General features: G+C 37.7%; 3 protein-coding genes across 4 annotated transcripts; 2 read left to right on the top strand and 1 right to left on the bottom strand.

Moving 5' to 3' along the window:
• The first annotated feature begins 2,496 nt into the window (after positions 1 to 2,496).
• LOC131668827 (mediator of RNA polymerase II transcription subunit 30) lies at positions 2,497 to 4,916 on the top strand. Its single transcript, XM_058943281.1, has 5 exons — positions 2,497 to 2,660; positions 2,773 to 2,925; positions 3,785 to 4,165; positions 4,271 to 4,527; positions 4,681 to 4,916. Exons 2-5 carry the CDS (start codon positions 2,811 to 2,813, stop codon positions 4,777 to 4,779), a joined length of 852 nt encoding a protein of 283 aa, XP_058799264.1. The 5' UTR covers positions 2,497 to 2,660; positions 2,773 to 2,810; the 3' UTR covers positions 4,780 to 4,916.
• Positions 4,759 to 5,453, bottom strand: LOC131668828 (gem-associated protein 7-like). The gene is made up of 2 exons (XM_058943282.1): positions 5,227 to 5,453; positions 4,759 to 5,072 (listed from the first exon to the last, which is right to left on the bottom strand). The coding sequence occupies exons 1-2, from the start codon at positions 5,381 to 5,383 to the stop codon at positions 4,897 to 4,899; spliced, it is 333 nt and encodes a 110-aa protein (XP_058799265.1). The 5' UTR covers positions 5,384 to 5,453; the 3' UTR covers positions 4,759 to 4,896.
• A 10,404-nt stretch (positions 5,454 to 15,857) lies between these two features.
• LOC131668842 (RNA-binding protein 38-like) lies at positions 15,858 to 24,523 on the top strand. Of its 2 annotated transcripts, none has more exons than XM_058943301.1 (5): positions 15,858 to 16,231; positions 19,624 to 20,033; positions 21,519 to 21,645; positions 23,909 to 23,966; positions 24,315 to 24,523. In XM_058943301.1, exons 2-5 carry the CDS (start codon positions 19,779 to 19,781, stop codon positions 24,367 to 24,369), a joined length of 495 nt encoding a protein of 164 aa, XP_058799284.1. In that variant the 5' UTR covers positions 15,858 to 16,231; positions 19,624 to 19,778; the 3' UTR covers positions 24,370 to 24,523. The 2 variants fall into 2 exon arrangements, with proteins under 2 accessions (XP_058799284.1, XP_058799285.1); XM_058943302.1 differs by having other exon boundaries at positions 24,276 to 24,518.
• Positions 24,524 to 25,501: the final 978 nt, after the last annotated feature.

Genomic DNA, 25,501 nt, shown 5'->3' with positions numbered 1-25,501 from the left:
TTTTTTAAATTCTTACAATTTACGTAGAAGAGGAAGAAAGATTTTTTCGTGAACGTAATATTTATTTATAAGAATATTTAAAGAAGTAACAATACATTACATAATCTCATTCAAATTCCATAAAAATGATATGACTTATTTAAAACTTTGTTATGTAACCGCTGCAAAAAAGTATTCAAATACCGATCTTATATATATATATATATATATATATATATATATATATATATATAACTATAAGTAATATATATAAACCGTATTATAGAGCAATAATGGTCCACCACACTCTCTACTATTTTTATTTTATCTTAACCTTCGCGCATCTTGAATAGTGTACCCAATCTCTCTTTTGTATAATTTTTTCCAAGAAGTTGCTAACTTTCCTGTTGCATCTATTGCATTGCAACGTTTCAGTAAGAGAACTGCAATGTCAAAAACGTCAATACAATGTCAATACACGAAATTCTTTTTCGTCCATTTTTTTACAACCACTCGATTTCTTTGATTGAAACGAATGTAAAACGCAAAGTAATTGGCCGATCTGGCTGAAACTTGGTGTGTGCTCTGCCAAGATATGCCATTAACTAAAAATAACATTGATACGCACTAGTAGCGCCATCTCTCTGACTTTGCACGGACTTTTCAAACGACCCTCGTATGTATACCTAGCAACAATTATCGTGTTCACATATGATCAATTCTACAAAAAAGTTCCGCAATTCGGTACCGTATTCGCGTAATTTAAAATTAAAGACACGCACGTATGGTATTTTCTCACTCTATATGTGACTTGAGGAGTCTAGAAATATACGTGTGCCATGCCGGAAATTCTCGGCGCACCCTATTTTTTCCGGCATTGCACGCAAATATTTCTGAACTCTTAAAATTAACTTGTGCGTGAAGTATGTGATCGTCGCACGGGCGAAGTTTGTCGCCCGAGCGAAGCGAGTTACGTAATGTACTAATAAATGCAAAGTAAAAGATTCTACGGAAACAGCATCTGATGGGTATCTGGCAATTAATTGATTCGGTACATTCACTACAGTACCATAATCTATTAACAAAACATCAGTTGTAGCTGAACAGACATCAACAACAGTTCCTCTACAAACCCACTTTGGTAAATCTATATTTGAATACCCCACTGATAGAACTACATGCTAAAATGAAAATTGAATGATGTCAATGATTATTTGTGTCTCAGTAAAAGTTTGTATAAAATTATTGATTTATATAGTTAATCTTAGGTAAGTACGTCAAGGTTATCTTCTTTTTGGAAAAAGATTTTGATTTCTTCTCTAATAAATGATTTAATATTTTTTTCTTCCGAGCATCTTCTACTGCATCAAGAACTCATAAAATACAGACTCAAGATGTAACTCCAACACTGGGAGATCATTGAAATGTAAACACATAATCTAATCCTCCATCATAGACATTTAATATATATTTACAAATTACTACTTGCAGACTGAGTTTCCATGAAGCAAACAAAGCTTTACTGTTGTTCACTTCTGCAGTTATCACATTAGGAGTGCCTTTTTGTACTTATCCTTGATGAACGTCTCTTACAGAACACTTTTTGTCATGAAAGTCTTATTTAATATAAATATAGATCTATCTTGATAATGAACTAATGTCTTACCTGATTAATTGTAATAAATTCCTTCAAATATATACTGATCTTAGAAAACAGTAAGCATCAGTTTTTATCATTTTTATTTCAGTCTACCTGTAAAATAAAATTCTAAACAAAGTATCTGATCAACCAGCTGATGTGATTAAATAAAATTGAATAAAAAAGTATACATATCTGATTGTAAAAGTGGTTATATTTACTAAACCAACTACAGCTTTTCCATTTTCCAATGATTTAATAAATAATCTTACTACTTTCGACTGCACTTTGATAATTTAAAAAATTGTTCACAATTTATTGAAGCTTCAAGCAAAGTATTCAGTGCGTAGCGAATGCTCGGCTTGAAAATGTAAACACTAAGGAGGACGTAGAAGCGTGGAACTAAATCAAACGACGGTCACGGGTACAAAGAAAATCTAAAAACGCCACGACTATCCTTTTATAAGTTTGCCTTTGCGAGAGAATGATTAGATTCTGAGCACTGATAGGTTGGACAACCTTTAAAATCTTATGCTTGAATCAATATCCCCCTATATATCTCCATTGCACAGGTTAGAAAGTTATATTTGTTTTTAATTCTATATTGATTCTAATTGTTTAATTGAAACTCCTGTTGGGAAGCAAAATTTATTACTGCTAGGTGAACAAAATTAATCGACTTTGACCAATTAATATTGCACTAAATAATAAAAAAATTAACAATGAAATTTTAATTTGTTAATAACTCTTTATAAACAATTTATACAAAAGAAACAACAAATGTTTTAGAGGGAACATTTTAAAAGCAATTGTTTCAGTTATCACATGTTTTTTATATTGTAATACAAAAATAACTAGATGGAAGCATCAGGAATGTAAAATGTGTGTTTGTGTTATTGCACAGTGTATATAGTACTTTGACAGCACCGTACTGTCTGGTAAGCATGTAAATAATCATTGGAAATAATCAATGTAAATAATCATTTGGAAGAAGAAACCTTTTCCAAAACTAAAGCAGTGCTGTAGCAAAAATTGAAAACCGGTAAGGAAATTCGCTGTTTCTCAACTTCATTTTTTTTTGTGAATTATAGATTACGATGGTAATACGTATTATTCTCGTGCAAGTAGCGAAGCTTTTTTCAATCGGTTTACAGAATTCGATTTTACGAAAGTGATAAATCTATATTGAAAAATGGCTGGTCAGCAACATCAATTTCCTACTGGCTTTCCAAACACCCAACAAAATACCATGCGAAATCAATTTGGTGGAGGACAAATGGTTTCTGGTCTTATGGGACCCCAGCAAGGTAAGTAAATATTTATTTTAATACAATAAGAAAAAAAAGAAATAAGAAATGTTATAATTCTATTTGTTTTGATGATGACAGTAAAGCGTCCTATATAAATTTGCATTTATAAAAAATGATAGTTGAAATTTGAAGCAATTATAATTAATGCCTATCCAATGCATATAAAAGTTAGATGATTTTATATGTAATCTTTCATGAACCACTGCATGTGTATATATGAATCTGACTAAGTGGTTCTATTAATGTATAGTAACTTGCGCATTGTCAATTTAAATGTAATTAGATGGATTGAAATTAACATTATGATGTTAGTTAACATAAAGCTGAACATCAGTTGAATAATTATATTATAAAATACTGACAAGCCTACAACTGTACCCATAATTATTTTAAAATATAAATTATTATTCATAGTAATATGTAATATGGCATGAATCAGTGTAAATATTCCTATGAACAATAGTTCACGTGTAATCGTGATTCAAAATAATCATCATGATTCAAATATTATATTGTTACTGTGTTGACATGACTCTTGATGGTTTAGATATTGCCTTCAAGTATAGGTCCAACCATGATATATGTAAAAATTCTGCTTCCACACCCTTTTAAAAGTTGTAGGGAGGTTATTTGCATGTTTTTTATGACTATATAAGAGAATTAAGATAAATGTGTACAGATACTTATTGTATCCCTCCAGCATACAAAATAAATGTTGTTCTTGAAGTAACAATAACAAATAACAATAAGCTGGTTATACAGTAAAAAAATTTCATATATTAATTTAAACAATATCAATTAAACTTTTATTAATAAAAAATTCTCATTGTTATAAGTATTTTAATCTTCTCTTTAGGTATGGTAAATCCTCAACAGTTTGGAGGTGGTGTAGGACCAGGTGTCAATCCAAATGTTTTGGGAATGTTGAATCCTCAACAGATGATGGCTCAGCAACAACCAATGCAGCAACAGCTGCAACAACATCAGCAACAAATGCAACAACACTTACAACAGCAGCAACAACAGGCTGCTATGGTTCCAGAGGGTAGTCAATCCGGAGTTACTCCAACGACATCACAAATGCCTGTTGCTCAAGCTCAGCCGCAACAGCAACGTCCACAAAGTAAAGATTTAAATACTGCTACTCTTTGCAAAATGGGACAAGAATCTGTACAGGAGATTGTTAATAGAATGCAAGAACTTTTTCAAGTTATGAAAGTTATTCAACCTCCTAATGGTGAATACTTCTTTTTATTTTCTTTTGTTTCATAATCAGTTTTTAATATGATTTCAGCATCTTACATTTAAGATATACTTAATATTCTTGAAATATTATTTACAGGTACTCCTCATGGGCAAACTGTGTCACATGATAGAAAAGTGAAAGTACAAGACCAACTTAAAGCTATTAATATGCTTTTCAAACGCTTGCGAATGATATATGAAAAATGCAATGAAAATTGTCAACTGCAAGGCATGGAATATACACATATTGAAAGCTTGATACCTATAAAAGAAGAGTGGGATTCTAAATCAGATGAAAAGAAGGCTACTGAAGCTTACAGACTTGCTTGTGAAGAACACAAGGAAGCAATGGAAGTATGTATAAATTGAATTTATTATAATTAAATGATAACAAATGTTATATAACAAACTTATTAGAAAGTTTAGTATTCAATAAATTAAGCTTTCTTCATAGATATAAATTATTATATGTCATAACATGTATTTTATAAACTATATTTTTTTCAGCAACTTGTGCTAAAAAATAGACATCTTAAACAAATCATTGATCACCTAAGACGCTTGGTCTCAGAAATTAATACAATGATGAGCATGCGTAGATCTTAAGTAGACTAAGTGTATATAAGACTTATTTTAACCATATCCGTATTGTGTAGCATTTTTTACGAAAATTGTGTAAATGATATTATTTGACTAAAATACTAACTAAAATGCTAACTTATTTTAAACATTGTCCAGTTCTATTACTATCACATCATTAGTTCTGAGTATTGCTTCTGGTATTACTCCTAGGGGCGTGGTCAAATTTCTAACATACAATTCCAAAAAATCCACATCACAACCACGAAATTCAGCATTCACACTTGTATTTTCATATAAATGAAATTTCGCTGGTTTACCTGAAAATAATTATTTAATTAATAATATTAACTAAAAATTAATTAAACGTAAATACAAAATAAAATATGATTATTAATTAAAATTACATAAACATGTGGTTCTTATAATTCCCTTATAAATTTTAATAAATTTTATAAAAAAACAATAGCTTACCAATGATACCGGTAATAACCCTTAAAAATCTTTCACGTAGAAAGGCTCGAGCATTTTGTTTTTCAGGTGATGCAAAGTCGTTCGTAGAATTTGTAGCTTCTGTAGTGTTTTTATCCGATTTCTTTTCATCTGCATCAGCTGGATTTATACTTGACATTTTTAAAATACACTGCAAATTATTGTTAAAAAAGATGTATGAAAACAAAACAAACAATGACAACAGTACAGTTGCAGTTCGCAAAGTAAACAAGTGTCCACGTGGGCGCCACTTCTTTAATGTGGTGGTTCTCAGAACTCACGAAAGGCGCCAAATATAAATAAAATGAGTCACTGAAATGTCGAAATACCAAACGAGACTAAATTTCGAGTTGCGAAAAAAATGCTACCGTTAAAGCTTGCATTCCAAAATTTGCATCTTAGTCATATTATAACTTTCGCGAAAATGCTATTATTAGTTTTGTAGAATGAAATAATCTTTTAATAACTAATTTTTTACTGTTTAAAACAAACATTTTGAAAAATGATTTAAACGAAATAAACTCATTAGACGCGCGACAATGCCTGATGAATTTGTTAATAAGACTATATGAATTTTACAGCGTATAACTTTCACCAGCTATTATTATAATCGCTAAATGTTATTTAATGGAATATACTATTATTCCATTGGTTCTAGTTTATCATAAAACCAGAGCACTTGGGATATTACTATATGAACTAGTTTGAGAACATAACGTAAACTCATATACAGTAAAAAAAAGAAAAATCTAAGAAATTTATCTATGTGAAAATGAATATTTTATCAACAGCTCACACTTTCTACAGTCTTATGGTGAATGATGAGGGCAGATCAGGCCCGCATATTCCACCATAGCCTAAAGTGTTCCGCATTTGCTTTAGTTATTCAGCACACCTGGAAGCGTAAAAATGTCTACGGTAAAGTTTTGGATGAACTTATTTCTCAGCGTGATTTTTATTTCGCATACAGTGGGTAAGTATTTTTTTTTATTTTGAATAGCAAATAATTCCATTTTTTAGTAGAATTTTTCATAATATTTTTTAATAGTGACAAATGTTGACTGCGCACCAGTAAAAAAGAAGCCTCTTAATATTACTCACAAAATGACTCCAAATACAAATAATGTTTTATCAAAATCACCGTGGCCAAAAAAACAGCCAAACAGGCGTGACCCACGATTTTTAGGAAAGTTTTCATTTGTGGCTGGTTTGAATCTTCCGAACCCACCAACAATGACGCCAATCCATCGAAACGACATGTCAACCAAGGAACATGTACCGACACAATACGTGACCACCTATAACTTTCCTCCATTAAGTTGGGGTCCATTCGCTGCTGCTGTTTATGAGCCTCCACCTATCCTGTCATTTTTCGGAAATCCCCTTGGTTACTTGACTGCCTTTCTCAATCCTTACAACTGGTTCAACAACAGCTTTGCTATTACCGATATTCCAACCACTTTTACTACTACTGTGCCTGATAAAAATCAAGACGAAGTGTTTTTCATTATGAATGATTCGGATAATGAAATACTTAATGAAGAGCGCATGAATAAAATTGAATCAAAGATGAGCCATCAAGAAATCGGGAAAAAAAAGGTAATTCTAATTTAAAAAATAAAGATTAATATTTTTTTTCTACGTTATTGTGCAGCATTTGAGTAAATTATGAAATAAGTAAAAGAAGCACAATTTGTATTCAAATTTTAACGTAAAAAAATGAAGAGAAAACATAATTCAAGTCATGTTATTTTGCGAAATTACATAAATTTAAAAAAAATATGTCATTGATGCGATTAGTTGTCGAATAAATTACAGTTGTTTGGTAAAGTGAAATTTTTCCAAAAATCTATGAGAGTTAAACTTTTATTTCATTGATTTTTCCGGTTTTCAAATTATATAAAAAAGTATAATAAAATATATGAGAGTCTTATCAAAAAAGGATACGCAAATAGCGGTTAACACTTTTTCTCTATTCTGAATATACGTGCTTAAAACAGAAAAATTCTGTATTGATTTCATTACAGTATGTCACAAAGCACATTCCCTTTAAAGTATCAACAACTAAACAATATATAACACTTTACGATGAAGAAAGTGCAACCGACTTAATTGCTGAAGAAACAACGGTACAACCGATCGAAAAGGTTCGCATATCTAACAACTATGAAGAGGATAGTCGGCAACTATTTGGTAAAAGAACCACCCAGAAGACAGAATCTTCTACTAGATATACAGAGCCTTCTACTAGATATACAGAGCATCGCACTAGATTTACGGAGCCCCACACTAAGCTTACGGAGCCTCATAGTAGAGCTACTAAAGAAGAAAAGGAGACGAATATACCCAAAAATGTTACATTACCTACTCAAAGGCCGAATACCACAAGGAGATCAAATAGCACAATAGAAGTCACGACATCTACGAAAAATATAACGAGTCAAACGCCGTACCCATCAAATAACGCCACGTATCCAATAAACAATCCTGGTTATTACTACGGTGGTTATCCACAAAATGTGTCGTATATCGAATTAACAACGTTACAAACGCCGCAAATTGATCAACCAATTCAAAGTTTTAATAATGTTAATAACTATGTACGACCCTATCAACCCAGCTATAACAATTTGGACGAGCCACTAAATAAGCAAACTTTTGATTTTTCTGAACGTTCAGAGCAATTACCTCCGTTGCCTATTAATTATTATGATAAAAGTTCAAATTTCATTTTCAATAATATGGAAGATAATAAGTTACATGGTTTCAAGCCAAGTTTTCCTTTACTTTTCTAAAAAACTTTATGGAGAAATTATATGCTGCAAGAAATTATTTATTATAATTAATGTGTTATGAATAAATTTTAAATAGTTTTGTCAAAAACTTTTCACTCATTATATCGCTGCAACAGTTTGATTATATCAAAATAAATAATAATAATAATAATATACATACATACATGTTTGTTCTAATTTGAACAAATAATTACCAAAATCAAAGTCATTCCAATTATTATTTTTTTAAATGCTTTGATTTTTCATTTCTCATGTAAGTAAGCGAATTTGTCAAATTTAAACTTGATTTTATAAGAATACTTTCTATAAACTTTCTAGAATAATCAAGGTATAGAGAAAGCCACGTATCCTGAAACACTGAAGATACTGAAGATCATAAACCATTATCACTAGGTGAATATACTTTTATTGCAGTAATATTAGCAAGTTTCTCTAATAATAATCATAATAATCAAGAACTTCAAATATAAATGCATCACTTATTATTTTATCAATACTATTTGACTTTAATTTATGGCCAACAATCAATCAATTTCCTTTAAAATACAAAAACATTTTTAAAACGGTTTCCAAACATCAGATATGTCCACTCATTTTTAACGTTTCCAAAGTAAGTTGACGTTTATAAAATGCTTTCAAAATGTTTTAAAAACATTTGTTCAATAAACATTTTTTATTGAATAAATGTTTTAGAAACTTCCAAACGTTGGTAAAACGTTTGTAAAATAATTTAAAAACAAGATTTGTACTCTGGATATTACGAGCCAAATAAAATAATGCAATGAAAATGTATTACGATTTGCCTACAAGTTGTTAGTCTGCGATATTCGAAGACAAGATTTCAAAAAGAGCGTTTCGTCCAAACACATTAGAATCCTCAATAAGGATATGACGGTCTAATATTGTCTCTTGAAACGTTACAGACTCGCAAGTACGAGTAACGCATAATGAATTTTCATTAGGTTATTTGACTAGCTTGCAGTAAAGAGAAGAAAAGTGAAAATTAGGCCTCTAGCGCTCGATAACTTATGATAACTCAATCAGAGTGACTGGAATCGATTGTCTAGGATTATTTTACTATTTTATAAGACGAAAACAAGAAATTACTTTTGTTGTTTGGATCAATTGAGTAGAAACCATTTTCCTATTCTTTATACGTAGTTTAATAGTCAGAAAATAAGTAAAACAGATGTCAGATGATAACTGGGTTATAACGATCAGAGTCAGTTGAAATAGTATACTTCTGAGGTCCCCCGTTTGGAAATAATACTTCTGTGTCATATTTCATGTCGAAAATATTTTGCGAGAGCAATGAAAAAATATGTGATTTCTCTAACTATAATTCAAATTTACTAACTCTTTTTTTCACTGCAGATAATTTATAACATACAATAAAACTTTCGTTAGACCCCATAAGCAGTCCAATTCATATAATGAAAATGGTTACTTATCTGGAAGAATCACAAGTTCTTTAGCGGTAATTATTGCAATTATTTGCCCAAATTAATCAAAATTATTATTTTCGCTCAGCATGGATGTTAGTGCAACGGCTGTAGTTAGAGGGCTTATAATTCTTTGAAAGTTTTCTCAGATGTATTTCTTTCAAATGAAATATACCTTTTTCATTTCACAGAGAAATAATACGATCGTTGAATTTTATTCGAATTTGCAATGGTTTGATAAAACTGACAGGTTTACGAATACTAAGTATAATAATATTGTAAATAATATGAATTATCTAAGTTGTTTCGGTTAATTAAGTCAAGTATTCGATAATAATACAAATACATAATGAACTCAATACTAAAAATTCTCGAATAATGTTCCGTTAATCGTGTTTTATCGCTGTTCTTCTACAAGCTCAAATAATCAGCATACCATTCGTTCACAAACTTTTCCAAGAAATTTTACCAACAATGATTTGTTAAAGTTATTAATCTTTTCAATTTTTATAATGAAAAACAAAATAAAATGCGATTTTGATGTATTAAGGCATAACAAAACTTGGTCAACTGATCAGAAAGACGGAGTATCGGTAATCGTAGAATCGATGTGTGTCGTAGTTAAACTACCCATCCCACAAGTGCAAATGTCTTGTTTCTCGTGTACTTCCTGTGCAGTCGTTTCTATACTTTTGATGTAGTTAAAATATCTATGCCATTAATTACCTGCAAATAAAAGCCAAGCTCATTAACGAATAGTACGGTATTTAAGTACAGACTAAATTGCAAAGTTTGAATAAGTTAATTTCTATAATAATCTTCGTAACTATAAAAAAAGATATATCGATACAAAATAATGTTCAACACTACCAAATTTTCCATGCAATATACATTCGATTCTAACTGAGAATAATAAAAAACATCAGTCGACCCATGTACGTAAACTGTTTGTACAATTGTCAGGACAAATGATTGCACAGTTGTGATGAGCAGGTCAATAGATAAGAAGAAAAGGCAGTTCCTTCTCAAGTAGCGCGTACTTGACGATTTCTTTGCCTTTTTTCTCGCACGCACACACACGCACACATACGCGGGATGGTTCGAAATAGTGAAAGTGAGGATCTCGCCGCAGAGGATGATGAAGAAGAAGAAGAGAAAAAAAGCTGCGACGCGTTATTTTTGGAGAAGATCGGCTGCCGCGTCGCTGGATTCTATTTCGAGCATAGCCCCGTGCGCGCGTTTTCGAGCATTGTGCGAGTACCGCGGTACTTTACTCGCACTTCAAAGGGAACCATTCTTCATGCTTAGCGTTAGAGTTCACTGCTACTGTAACTTTAATGAAATGCCAGGACCATTTACTAGAGGATATTAGAAACATATGAGCTCAGGTTGGTCGGATTATAATGATTCATCGTTTTTTGGTAAGACGTACAATTTCTTATTACGAAACGATTACCAGCATTTGCTGCGCGAATAGCTTTATTTATTTCCAAGCTTTCATTAACGATTTTTCAAAATCGTTAGCTCTTTTTATTTGTTTTCTACGATCTGATGGAAATTGTGATAATTTCATCAACTGCACATCGGCAGCTATAAAAAAGAATGTATCAAAGCACAATCTGGAACAATATTCATTTTTTAAAACTGAAAACAATATTCACATGCCATTACTTCGTCGAAACGAGTGGCACGCTTCATTAACATAGCTTCCTGCGCATGCAAAAGTGCAAACCACGCACATGTAATCTTGAAAATCAAACGAGGGGATCAGATAGTAGAGTAGAGAGAGAGAGAGAGAGAGAGAGAGAGAGAGAGAGAGAGAAAAGAAACGCAGAAGCTGATGGCGGGTCCTTTTAAATCTAAATATACTCGGTGTGAGGGTTGAACGGCCTAAGATTTCCGGTTCCTCGCGTTCTATTCTCCTTCCCCATCGTCGTCTTCTTCTTCTTCCTTTTCCTTTTTTCATTCGATGCACTTTTTCATCGCGCGCTTCCTCCCACTTTTCGTTGCACACGAAACCCAATAGCCCCGTATCCTCTAGGATGCTTCAGGACTATTTCCTGTTTGGCGCGTATACAGGGCGCTCGCGCGAGCGAGAGCCGGATGAGAAACCGCAACGAACGAGAATCTCTCTCTCTCTCTCTTTCTGTACAGAGTTGCGACAGATATTATGCACTATAAGTGCATACACGGTTTAACGTGACCTACCTGCTTCTCGCGTTTCCTTGCGACGCCAGGATACGTAAGGTGCGGGACCGCGCGTACGCTCGTGTGATTTCCAAAATATTTTCTCGCGCCTGCGGACCGAAAGTCAATACTCTCGCGGAATGAAAAACAAAAGCCATCTCGTCGGATGAACGAGGCAATTGGATGAAATAAAAGCAGTAAGTAGGAAAAGCGCAGCGCGTGAAAAATTCAAGTTGGCGTTACGGTCAGCGCTGCACGAGGTAGAAAGGAGAATGAAAAAAAAAAAAAAAAAAAAAAAAAAAAACGGGATCGCACGTTGCTACAAGCGGAAGGCGAAACTCGGTCGCATTGTTCAACAGGTATATGATGAGGACTATATGCATATGAAGCCAGTCCGCGTAATTAGCCGCTGCCACGATACGTACCTACCTATATGTCCGACTCGTTTTGCTTCTTTTGATGCGCGTACACGCGGGCGCGCATACACGTATACGCCGCGCGGCAACTGTTAACACTGTCAATCAGTTTTTGCTTGGTGCTTGAAAACGCACTTTGAACAAGTGGACTCTGCGCTCTTTTACATTTCAATTGCCGTTCTTTTAATATGCTCCCGACGAGTTGATCGTCGTGTAATTTTAACGTTCAACGTACGATCGGATTTATCGTTAATACGATCACGCTCACTCAAGTATCCGACTTGAGTGAATTTTAACCTCGGGATTGTTTTCTTTTTATAATTGATCGCGTAAAGGCATCCATCGAGAATTGCCGATCCTACGTTGCGAAGGTGCCACCAGCGATCGCACGCACGATCTCGAGATTAACATACGCAAGATCCGAGCACTCTGAAACTGAAAAAGAACACGTTTGCTCAAAGTTATCGTAAGCGAAACACGGCCTCCTTCTCCCCAAAATAAGTTTCATTCGTATAATTGAGTATAACAGCGTACGGCGCGCACATACACGCACACTTGGCGTGAAATGCCCCACATAGAACGGTTGTGTGTATGGTTAACACAGGGCCACCGGACGGCTATATGGTGACCTCCCCATAGGCTTGTGGCACGCGCTGCTGCTACTGCCAGCTGCCCCACAGCTGTCTCTCTTCGACTGGCACTCGCGCGCCGCGAGCATGCATGCCTCGACATCCCGCTCTCTATAGCCGCGAAAAAAAAAGTGTGCGTGTACGTGTGTGCGTATACTTGCCGAACGTTTGGTACGTACGCGGCTAGACAATCGCGGGGACCAGTCAGGAAGACTATGCAAATTCTCAGATGGAGAGAAGACGGGTTTTTCGGTCGGTTATGTGCTCTATCTCGAGAGCCAAAGGGGCTGTTGGCCAGTTTGCTGCTAGCTTAGATAATTTTTCAGTGGAAGATACTCGTGAGAGATTCTTCAGGTCACAATATATTTTTCAATGTTTTCATGTTCAACTACGAATATTATTTTTTCGATGAATCCCATCTATTCGCATTCTCATTTCTAATTTTATTGAAAGTAGAATTCATGTTGAAAATTGGATTTTCACATTACCGATCATCAATTTCACAAGCTAGTCGTGTAAGCATCAAGTTCTAAAAGATTTACGATTAACGCATTTGTAGTTAAAATATCCATCACAAATTTCGCTTAAATTTTATTGATTTTTCAGCCACCGTCTGAAACAATAGCCCGATTTTCTCGCTCAAAATAACGAAACGATCAAACCAACAAAAAATAAGAGACTCGACGAAGCCTAAATTCAACGAATCTATCCACTTGTCCCGTCCGACATACATATACCCTTAAAAGCTCATCGACGAAATACATAGTTATTGCCTGGTCTTTTTTCCTAGCTGTCGTCGTGTACATTTTTCCTTCACTTGGAGATGAGCAAATTGATACACGCAAGGCACAATATCATCGACGAGGCGTGTATTGCTGTTTATGCGCGCGCGTCACACGCCTTTTTTCCCCACAAACTGCACGCATCTGCCTCGCGACATTTGGTCCTTCGTTGTTCTTTTCTGAACTTCCGAAATGCGGAGCCTAACGGAAAAATCCAAATGGCTGCGCGCGCGACATACGGAAAAGCTGTCTTTTTTACAGTTTTGATACGCTCTCCGCTTCCTTGTTTTGTATGGATGATACAACGGAGATCGACACGTGGGATGTTTGGAAATCGTATGTCAGCAGGGTCTTTTTTTATCGATTCCTTTTCAATTGTAGCGTGAAATTCCAGTTTTATAATGAACACTGTGAATATTGAGGAAGTTTACAGACATATTAATCGAGATGAGCATTGGTGACCTAGCAAAACTAATGGAATTTCGTACGCGACGTTCGCATGGCAAAAACACGCGAGTATACTGACACATACGTGACGTCTACAATACGACAAGATAATTTCGCCTACAAGCAATCGTAGTGTAAATGCTTCTGCTAATTTCGACGTACATTAGCCTATTTCTCATACGATTTTGGCATTAGTATACCATAAAATTAAGAATCATGAAGTCTATCGTTGAACAGTCGGAAGCAACTAGGATAGGAAAATCCGTGAAATTGTTGGTTAGCATCGATGCCCCGGTACACAGGCCTGGCATAACCAATCGTCAGGCTAAACAAAAAGTCGAGAGAGGGAAGGACAACGCGAGGAAGGAAGGTGAAAAAAAGTGCAGCGGTGGCGCGCGTTCCACATAATAACGCCGGAACATCTGCCGTGTGTGGGGCCGAGAGCGATGATACATAATTCGAACAGCTGATGGCTCGCCTTCCTATAGAGCGCACCTTCGTGACGCGTGTCGTCGATAATTCCTTGGACTTTTCTTACGCCCGGAGCATCTTGCTCTGGCCGCCGACACGCACGCGCGCGCACATAGTTTCCATGTATACGTTGACGTCGGCGGAAAGGAGAGGGAGGTTTTTCTATGGCTTAGGCTATTTAAAGGGATCTCGCACTCGCTGGCGTGCGGCGAGCTTCGTGCTCTTAATGACTCCTGGAGCTGAGATTCTCTTTTTCACGACACATCTTTTTCGAACACCGGTTTGTCGCTTTTATTGCTTCTTATCGTTTCATATGCCTCTCGTCAGTTATTTATTTATTTTTTGGCGCGTTTCAAATAGTCGTCACTTTTTACCTTCGCAACTGCCTCGGAGTGAAGTCGGAAGTCACGGCGAGGGCATTTTATTCAATTTACTAAAGTGATAACGCGAGCTGCCAAATCGGCCAGTCGTAGCCAAATAAACTTTACTTGCCCTAATATTTCAATTCTAAGTAGCAATGGTACGAACAAAAATTAAAGAGACAGTGATTCATTAAGTTCATTTTTGACTTATAACACTGCGACATCAGAGTTACACAATGTACAGAAACAGTTTTACTCAGTGTAAAGTCAGATAAAAGAACAAAGTAAATACACTTGAACTCGATAAAAATTTATCTACGGTAGTTTACGTTTACTTAGTGCAACAATAAAACTTTGACGCTTGTTAAATGTATCGTTACCAGCGAAAAAAAGTCGGTATCTCTGTTAAAGAAAGCGAATAAGAAGACGTTGGTAGATTGGAGCGTGGTTAATCGAACAAATGGTTTTCCTCGACTCATTCTATAGAATTATTGTCTCTCGGTAATTGCAATAATCGCGGAAAATGTTACTCGAAGCATGCGCGACAATCGAATCGACACGGCAATTCCGTTGCAGTTTCCAGTATTAAAGTCTCGAAGGAACGATGGTAAAATCGAGTGGAAATATGAAAAAGAAAAATGGCGCTGATCGACGGCGATCGCCGTTATCCAAAATCAGAGCTCGCACATTACGGACAACAATGCCATACGCACTCGGTGCACGCACTTCGGAAGCGCACTCGACGTCCAATTTCCTCGTACCTCTCGCAGTGCATTAAAGTTCATCGAACCCGCCGACAATCGAAAAGAAAGCACGATGCCCACGCCGGGTTACAAGATTTCCAAAAGAAAAAAGAAGGAGAATAGACGAGGAAGGAGCGTTGGGCAATAGAGGCGCGCGGAGAAAAGCGCGCGCCCGCAGCATACCCACACCGACGTACTTATACAAGCGCGCACGGACAGCATTTGTCGTGGGTAATAGAGGGAGAAGAGAAGGCCGACCAATCGGCGTGTATACGCGCGAAACTGGCGGCGAGAGAGAGAGAGAGAGAACGGTGGTAGTGGTGGTGGTGGTGTCACTGCCGCGGCTTGCTCGAGAGCTCGGCAGTGCTGCTTCAACGCTACCCCAGGCAACAGCGAGCGAATCTCGAGCGTGCGCGCGCACCCACGATCGGCACCTCGCACGTGTCCAGTACGCCAGGGCCCTTACGGTCGTACACATCGAGAAGTGCGCGTCGGTGGTGCAGTGTCGACGTACGCCCTCGACTCCATTGTAAATCGTCCCTGTTTTCTTTGATTTTTCCGTTGTTTCTCGCGTCGCCCGCTTATCTCTGCCCGCTAGTGGTTCACAAAAGCGGTCCTCCGAAGAGTCTCGCGTGTGTGGAGAATACGAGCAGCTATAAAGAGGACAGAACCTCGAGAGCGAGAGAGGCCAGACGGACAAACAGCTGCTTCCGGTGAGTGCGTGTATATGTGTATAGATTTCGAGGAGGGACGCTTCGCAGACGAGGAAAAGTTGCCTTCGAGAGGGCCCTCGTTTCTTTTATTTTTTTTTTCTCTTTCTTTCCAGACGATCAATTTGATCGATATCGAAGGAGGACTTGCGTCGGCCCAATTATGCGCGCGCGCTCGAAGACGGACTCATTGTGAAATGCGCCAAGCGATATGTTAATGACTCGCTGATAGCGCGGCACGCAGAGAAAGACCTTGCGATTCGTTCGCGCCGAGCGAGCTTCTGGCCCGTCGCAGGTGCGCGCGCCCCTATCCAAATTTTTATCGCGCAACGAGCGTCGCGCGTTGCTCTCTCTCTCTCTCTCTCTCTCTCATCGTCAATTGTGACGGAAAGCGAGCACGAGTCACAAATTTAGAAGCTCCCGAGGTATGTAAAGGTCTCCGCGCCGAGTCTAAATATTTACCAGAGGGAGAGATACGTCCAAGCCGCGCGTGAATTCCGTCAGCTGACGAGCCGCTCCTACGTCACTCTAATGTAATCAGAAAAACTCACTTATTCCGAAGATGACACGTGCAGCCATTCATAGGCGAGGCTCCGGGCGCGAGTTCGGCCGGGGCCACGTGCTCCATCCCCGACGATTTATTAATAAACCTCGGCGCGAGAGTACGTCTGCTCGTTCTCAGGGGGGTACCCCCCGCGTCAGAGCTCCCGTAATCCGCGGTGCCGGGTACCCTTCCGCCACCTTGGCGGAATACTGGAGCTCGCGATCGAGAAATTTCCCGCTCCGCTCGGATGCTCGCCTCGAGCGCGCGTCTCTCGTCAGGCCGCTGTATTTATACAGCTTTGTCAACTTTGCCGCGGCATCGTGCACAATTTAATATATAGAGCGCCGCCGCTGCGAGCGATACGCGACGATAGCGCGGCTCGTTGATGCGCGTGCTTCTGCTTCTGGCCTCGGCGATACAATTGATAATGAGTATCGTCGATTTGGCAATCCCGATGTATTTCGGCGACGCCGCGACGCAAAAAGAGCAGCAGCGAGCACTCGTCCGACTCGACGGGAGCGTTGCAGAGCGAAATCGCGCGTATATATATAGCCGTCTCGGAAGCTTTCTGCGAGCGAACGCCGCGCCGCTGTTTCCTATAGCAGGCGCGCGCATACATCGGGCTCTATTTATAGAGAGATTTTGTCGAGTTTCGCGCGAACTTCGCGTATCCTCGTCCAAAGCTCTTTATTTTCATACGGAAACGCTCTTGCCTTTGCCTGCGCGCGCTCTCGCCAGTTCACTCCGCGAGCCAACGGCTTTTCAATGCCCAACTGGTCTTCCTTCGGCCAATCGCTATTGCATTGTTTCTCGGCTCAGTCGCGGACTAAGCGCATCGCGTTTCCCGCTTTCGGGAGAAATTACTCGGCGCCTAGATTGCTCGTTTGCGATGGAACGTCGATTCGCCGTTGCCGATGCGTGCTGCTGTCGTTGGTCGCAACGGACGCACGGCGCGCATTTGCCGATCGACAGCGAAGGAGAAGGCAAAATGGCAAAACAATCGCAGCCGAGCGTACACTCGGTGGACGCGCGCGCGCGTTCGAAAAGCGTCGCCGGGTCTATTACGAAAAAGGCAGGGCCCAAACCAGCAAATAACGGGCCCCGAGGCTCGTCGGCTGTGCGAGTGCACCGGTTTTCTGCAGCTCGCGTACGCGTGCAGGCACACAACAGGGCCGAGGCAAACGGCCCGCAGCTGCCGCTGCCGCTGCACGCGCTGCCGGCTTTAGGGGATCACGCTCGGCGGGGTGCGCGTATACTGTGCTGCTACTACTACTAGCGTCATGAACATTTGTGATATATATATATATATATGTGTGTGTGTACGCTCTTTGTTGGTTTTTCAAGCTCCTCTATATATATATATATATATATATATATATATATATATATATATATTTCTTCGTTGCTTTGGCTCCACGCTGATCATTGCAATTTTCCGAGGGCCACTTAGGCTTGGCAATCATTGTTCTCCTAGATTTGCCCGATACGCTTTTCGATCCAAATCCCACGAAAGAAAACTTGACTTTATGAAGCGTGACGTCGCGAAGCGTCTAAATTTAAAGAAAACTGCAATAGTCTTCGGCAGACACCCTAAATCTGAGAGACAATAATCTTCCAACGTTGCGGGATGACAAAGTCTCCGCTGCGTGCGCTTAGCAACGCTACGGCGGAGAGAGTGAGAAAGAAAGTGAGAGGGACAAGAGGGGAGGGGCCTTGATGAAGGGTAGATTTACTGGCAGTAAGGCCCCCCAACAATCCTGCCAGGTAGACTGAGATTATACTATGGGTCAGGCAGCGAAGGACGTGAGAGAGACAAAAGCCACGCGGAGAGTTTCGCGTTTTCTCTTTCCCCTCGGCAGCGTCGCGTCGTACCTGAATTAGGGGAGACAGAGAGAGAGAGAGAGAAAAATTATTACAAGCAGTTGGTAACTCAGAAAGAAAACTAGAGGGGCGCGCGCTGATGCCTTTGGATTTTCCGATTCTATTCGACGACACTCGCCGTGAGAAATTGATTCGCACGTGCTCAGGGGATTTGGAATCATGCATGGAGAGAGAGAAATTGACTCTGACTTTGTGTATTGATTTTCTGTTATTTTATCAAAATGTTTTTGTTAGCTGAATAACACATTGTTCAATCAGCAATGAATTCACTTAAATTTAATGAAGCGAAAAATTTTTCTTTATCCTCGTTAAATAAATTCACATACTAACAAATCTAATCATTGCTAGTTATTGCTAGTTAATATAGAAGTACTCGCGGTTAAGTTCATTCATTCTGTTTGGGTACTACATAAAATACTAATTTATAAAATAACTCGTAAAAGCAAACCACATACACCCGTTCCGACTTTGTGCTACTTATACAATGTGTTGAAGGCAGTTTTAAAGCTGTCGGCAGTGTATTTTGTGCCTTCATTTTCTTTGCTGCCGCTATAGAAATTTTTTTAAAAAGAACTAGATCAACATCGTTTCCCCACGAAGTCCAATAATTGTGTCGATCTCCCGGGAAGCTTTTACAGAATACTTGAGAAAACGTCGAAACGCCAAGCTACCTAAATATTTCTGTCATAAGTTTTCATCTGTCTGGAGAATACTGAAGTTATCCTCGATATCTTAAAATTAAAAATAAATCTGTGAATGCGATGTCAAGAAGAAAAAAATGTTTTCGAAATCAGTAGACGGACAATCGCGCGGTTGCTTACGTCATAATGTAGGTCGAAGTATTTTCATAATATTCACGTATTCGTCTACTAGTGCTTGAATCTGCAATAAATCGAAATGAACAATGTGCTGAATTGAATTTGAAAAACAAAAGAAGAAAAAGTAACGAAGTTGCCTTTTGGTTTTTCAGAGTCGCTTCCAACTCGATGCTGATCAGCCAGTGACTAGCGTCGATATTGGAAACACTTGCTTGCGCTTGTGTGAAGCCAGCGTCAATCAGATACACGACGAAAGCCGCTGAAGCGGCAAGGGTCAGGCAGCGAAATAGGCAGCGAGCTGTTGAGAATGTTGATGCCGGGTGCCGCAGGCCTCGGTGCCGTGGGCGCTCCGAGTCCCGACGATCTCGTGACCGGTCTCGGTGCGCTCGCCGGAGCTACGCCACAGCAAAAGGACACCACATGGACGAAACTGTTCGTCGGTGGCTTACCATATCACACAACCGACAAAAGCCTCAGGGAACATTTCAATGTCTACGGTGACATCGAGGAAGCTGTAGTCATCACCGACAGGCAAACTGGAAAGAGCCGGGGTTACGGATTTGTAAGTGCGATGTTGCATCCTTATGCTCGATGGCTTACTTTCTTTTTGCTGATGGGCTGGTATCGGGAGATTTTTTTTTATTTTTCTGATTGGGCTTTTTTGCAATGATGTGGTGCCACGGTTATGCGAGCATATGTTGCTGGCTTTTTTCTTCTTTTCGTAATGATAATATAACGAGCAAACACTAATTAACCAAAAGAATTATTGATTCACCGTATGAATTTTCGAATTAACGGATACATTGGGTATAACATCCAGGTCACGTGGAATGTGCAACACGAAGCAAATGGTCCTTTCTTTTATGTAAAATAATCGATTTTTTGTAGCTTACAAAAAAAAAGAAAAAAAAGAAGCGACGTTCTCACATTTTTACACGACCTTGTTATTATTCTAACAAATTGTCTTGTAAAAAAAGCATTTTAAAGAACTGTTTAAAACGTACGGGAATCCAATGCATGTGCACAGACAAGATGATGGATTTATTTTGATGGCGATTAAAAGCTACCTTACCGGAAGAATTCAAACCCATATACGAGTGAAAATAAACATTGTAAACAGATTTATTGCTATTCAGCACACGTCAAAATTTCATCGAAAATTTACACCGTATCAAACTTGCGACGGATCACGATCAAGACATCTGGGTTGTCCTTATACTAATAACAAATGTGAACCCCTCAGAAAAAATTTCAAAAAAAATTGAAAGAATTAAGAATTTCGCGTGCGTGCATTCAATACTGAGAGAGTTTCTCCATATAGTTGAAGTATATTCACATCCGCAAATATGTCGACGTACCAACGACGATTGCGAAGAAGAGGATAAAAGAACGGTATACAATGCCACAGCTCGCCATGTTCATGAACGAGTATACCTGCCCACGAAGACGCAAAAAACTTGATGTACAGGTCGCCCTTATCAGCAAACAAATGCCTGTCCGCGATAAAATGAAAATTTCTGATTTTTAACTCGAAGACGCGAACGCGAGAAAAAATATATGCCTTAAAAAGTAAATGTTTTCTAATAGACAATCGTTAAAGTTCCATTAAAGAATTAATTAGTATAAAGTTAAAAAAATTTTAAGAAAAAATTATTAGAATTGAAAACAAAACATTTATAAATTTGAAAGTAATATTAACGTCCAAAAATATATCAATAATAATATAATAAAACATCTGTAATATTTTTACTCGTGAAATTAGCATTGACAAGAAATCGATGTCTTGTTTACTTCGAAATTCGATTAATTTTTGTCACGGAGAAATAAAAATAACAAGATATAAATAAAAACTTAAAATTTGACGTTAATTGTCGAGTTGAGTGATTCCAAATCATATAACATTCGACGTTCGTATGAAAATGAAACAAGAACATGTAGGTACGCGTGAAAAAGAATGAAAATGAAGGCAAAGCGCGATACAAGAAATAAAATCGGTAAGGGAGAAGCGTGTCGTTAATAAAGCGATGCTCTTCTGTGTGCACTCCAGGTGATCATGGGTGACAGGCCGGCGGCGGAGCGCGCCTGCAAGGATCCGAACCCCATAATCGACGGGCGCAAAGCTAACGTCAATCTCGCGATACTCGGAGCCAAACCACGTGGCAATCTACAGACTGGTGAGTATTCCATTAATTTTCAATGTTCAATGCTGCTCAACATAGCCATCTGTTATCATGTCTATTGAAATGTTATACACGTGTGTGAGTGTGCGTCTTGGTTGTTTTTTTTTTTCCTTTTCCGTTTGTGGCAAGATGAAAGTTTGAAAGGCTTCGATAAATATTTTACTTAACAATTATGGCCATCATCGTGGTTTCTTATTTTAATTGTTACACTTGAACAGCACCAATTTTGGGAAATTGCAAATAAGAGCAATGTCTGCATGGTTTTTTGGTAGATTTTTTATGGTATAATATTAGCCTGATTGGCAATCAGTATGTTTGGTATTTTTCTTGATCAATGTGCAATTTAGCGTTAGACTAATCTCTAATCACTATTCAAAGCGTACATTCTTGAAAAGCTTGCAAGTAAATTTTTGCTTAAAGATTCAAAATTTTACCTCTTCTACCTGAACAGTTTATTTTATCGTTTCGTATACCACGACATACACTTGATAAATTGACTAAACTCGTTAAAACGCATGGCCAAAAATTATGATCAAAACGTATCCGCGTCGAGAAAATTTTGACATGCATCGAATTGATGTGGACGGCACCTGTGCGACAGCTGTTGCAACTCAATATAACGTAACGGGTAGCAGCAAGCGGCGTATCAACAAAAAAAGAAAGCTCGTCGCCGGCTTCCTCTCGCGTTTTGTCGCAATCTCCGATCTCTCTCTCTCTCTCTCTCTCTCTCTCTCTCTCTCTCTCAAACGACGAGTCTATTTTAGACTCCTTATCGAGATGAGACGTGGCGTGCACATCTTTTGAAGCAACGCCAATCGCATCCCTAACTTGTGTACATAGGTGCACGGGACATCATCCCGGAAGGTCGGAAATAATTTTAATTGCTTTTTGGAACGATCTCAATGTGGACCAATGTGCAATTGGAGAATGCTCTCGGCATGAGGAATTTCTTTGTATTATCAAACATAGAACTTGACAATTATAACGCTGTTTTACTCGTAATGGAATAATGGAAGGTTCGACAAATGATGTGTCGTGGACGAACATTTCAAATGGGTTTGACTAGAGTAGACATAAGAAGCATACTTGAAACAATTATAGTGCAAGGCTAATCGTAAGAGTGAGTACCGCATGTTACACTATTTGCGAGTTATAGTGGCGCTAAAGATATAAGAGTTTGAGAATGCAAAGTATATGAAATTCTGCACGGAAAGATAATATTGATAATTCAATTGAAATTTAGGACAACGATGAAATCTTCCAAGACACGGCAACTAAAAATATGTTTGTCGTCGCGCCGCAATCGTCTACATGCATCTTCCCGCCACTTTATAAATATGGTTTTCTTCCCACACTCATGCAAGGCAATAAAACGCACTTGAAATCCACGACCGTTTCGAACAAAGAGCACGAGCGCGCATCTCTCGACACAGTATTTTCGGCTCTTCAGGCGAAAATACGTAAAGTGCAATAATAATTTCCGCGCGGGGCTTCATGCGCGCGTCTTCTTTTTTTTTTTTCTTTTTATGGGCTAAAAGCCAACTAACGCGTCTCATTCTCGCTTTGCCCTTAGGCTAAAATTGCGCGCTGATGTGCCCGTGTGTCTCAAGCTCGCGTTCAAAAACAACGCATGATGCGCGACTTGCAAGCTCACCAGAGTATGTAGCTTGCTTCCTCTGGCTTGTAACGATTGGCCTTTGTTTCGTCATTTACGAGTCGGACAAGGGATTTGTTTTTTTTTTTTTCGCTCGTCAGCCAGGGATAACGTCGTGTTCGACAAGATACGCCAAAACCAAAAACTATTCGCGATTTGATAACATGGGCTGAGTTCAAAGGCTTCACGATTAAAATGTATTTTGCTTCAAACTGAGATGAACTAAAATATTATGAACTGTATATTCAAATAATTAACTTTGGAAACATTTATTTTTTTAAATATTTTATTGATTCAAATACATTAATTTTTTTTATTAAAAACGTTACTTTTGATATATAGGCAAACATATATTTGGAATGACATAAAGTTTTATTAGATCATAACGCAGCTATGAAAATATCAAGTCGATTTATCAAAAAACTAAGAGACATTGAATGGAGATCAGCGTTAAAAATAAACCCGATCAAACAAACAAAAAGCTTTCAATCCTGGTGAGAATGCTGTGCGATTGAGAGAGACGAGAAACCATATACTTTGCACGCCAAAAATGCAATGATGGGCTGGGTTAAATTATTATCTTTTTTATGTTTATATTTACAGCTTTCCCATTTGCTGCCATACGTCCCGGATACCCAGCCGTGCTTCCTGGTCAACTTGGGTAAGTTTCTTTATAAATTCGTTGAACAATTCCTTTATCGAAAAAAGAATTTTTTTTCAATTATAACGAGATGGCATAATTCCTCACGTTATCATTGACTATTAATTTATATTTTCGGACAATAGTTATTAATGTTATCAAATGTGATTCAATTTCTTGTTGATCAACTTTTCTTTATACATCAAGCTTCTATTTTCTTGAATATTTTCGTTCCAAAAAGTTATTGTTTATCTTTTTTTTTTGTTTTTTAAATTAATTGATTTGATATGGAGTGAAGAGAAAGTGTTGAGTGCCACATAATGTTTCTAGGACATTTGACTCAATTTCAAATCATCTGTGACGTTTCAGCATCCCAACGCGCTGTGATAATCACCTGAAAATGCTCCTCACCGAGAGTGGCTAATAAAAATTGAAAAGCGAAAGCGCAAAACAAGCGAAAAAATATCCCGAAAAATGAATTCATTGAGAGAGCTATAGTGAGCGCAATAATATGAATATAATGGGATGGGAGAGCAAAATGTCGCGGCACACGCACACGTAATACGAAGCCAAGAAGTACCTACGTACGAATAAACTTTTATATCTACTCGCCTTTTTCTTACGTATACATTATATTGCAGTTTCTTTTACTAGTTGTGAGGATCGAGATTTTATTTTTCTTTTTTTTTTCTTTTGGTTGTGTTTTATTTTTCATTGTTTACATTTTTTGTTTATTTGAGATGAAGTGATGGTGATTGATATAATTTATAATAATTGCGATTGTTGAGAGACTTTGAATTTGTTTGTTTCTCTCTTTTGACTGTTTTTTTTCACGTTTTCATTTACTTGGTCTTCTTTTTACCTTTTCTACTTTACATCTGTTTTTCTGGTTTCTTACGTTGTTTTTCTCATTGTACATGACACAATTACTATTTTTTATCAGCATAATACTACTTTAATAATCGATTAATATAACAATAGTAATGGATTAACGGCAGTATTAATAATAATAATAATTAACAATTAAAAAAGGCACCGCTAACGCGACTGTCGTGTTTATTTCTTTCATTTTTTTCAACTATCGTATACATTTGACTCATACGTCTTCGCGAATTGCTTTTATTACCTTCTGTAGTCTCTATTTTCCCTCACATTGCCATCTTTTTTTCGCTATACCTGCATTCTCAAAAGTCATCCTCCACACGATTGTGTTTATCAGGTATTTTTGCGTGTCATACCACGTAGAGTTTTCATTGTACGCTTTCATCACCACACGTAGCGTGTTTGTTTAAGGGTTGTTTGATTGTGTGATATACTTTTTTTTTACCAACTGTCGTGAAAACAAATTTTCTGCTTTTTCATATAGTAATTTTTGAGTATCTTATAGTCTTATAAGAATTTGATAAAAAATGTGTTTTTTAAAAAGATAATAAATGATACAAAACGCACAAAAATGATAAAAAATGAGATGCCCAAGTAATGCACTTACTCTGTAAGAGGCTCTCTCTCTCTCTCATCTCGAAAGAAAAACGCTGAGTAGGAAGGCAGGTCAAAAC

This window comes from Phymastichus coffea, unplaced genomic scaffold (assembly GCF_024137745.1).
Source record: "Phymastichus coffea isolate CEN01 unplaced genomic scaffold, Cenicafe_Pcof_1.1 PCOF00084, whole genome shotgun sequence".
Taxonomy (NCBI): domain Eukaryota; kingdom Metazoa; phylum Arthropoda; class Insecta; order Hymenoptera; family Eulophidae; genus Phymastichus; species Phymastichus coffea.
Note: the sequence above shows the minus strand (reverse complement) of the source record. Positions and strands in the feature narration are given on the sequence as shown.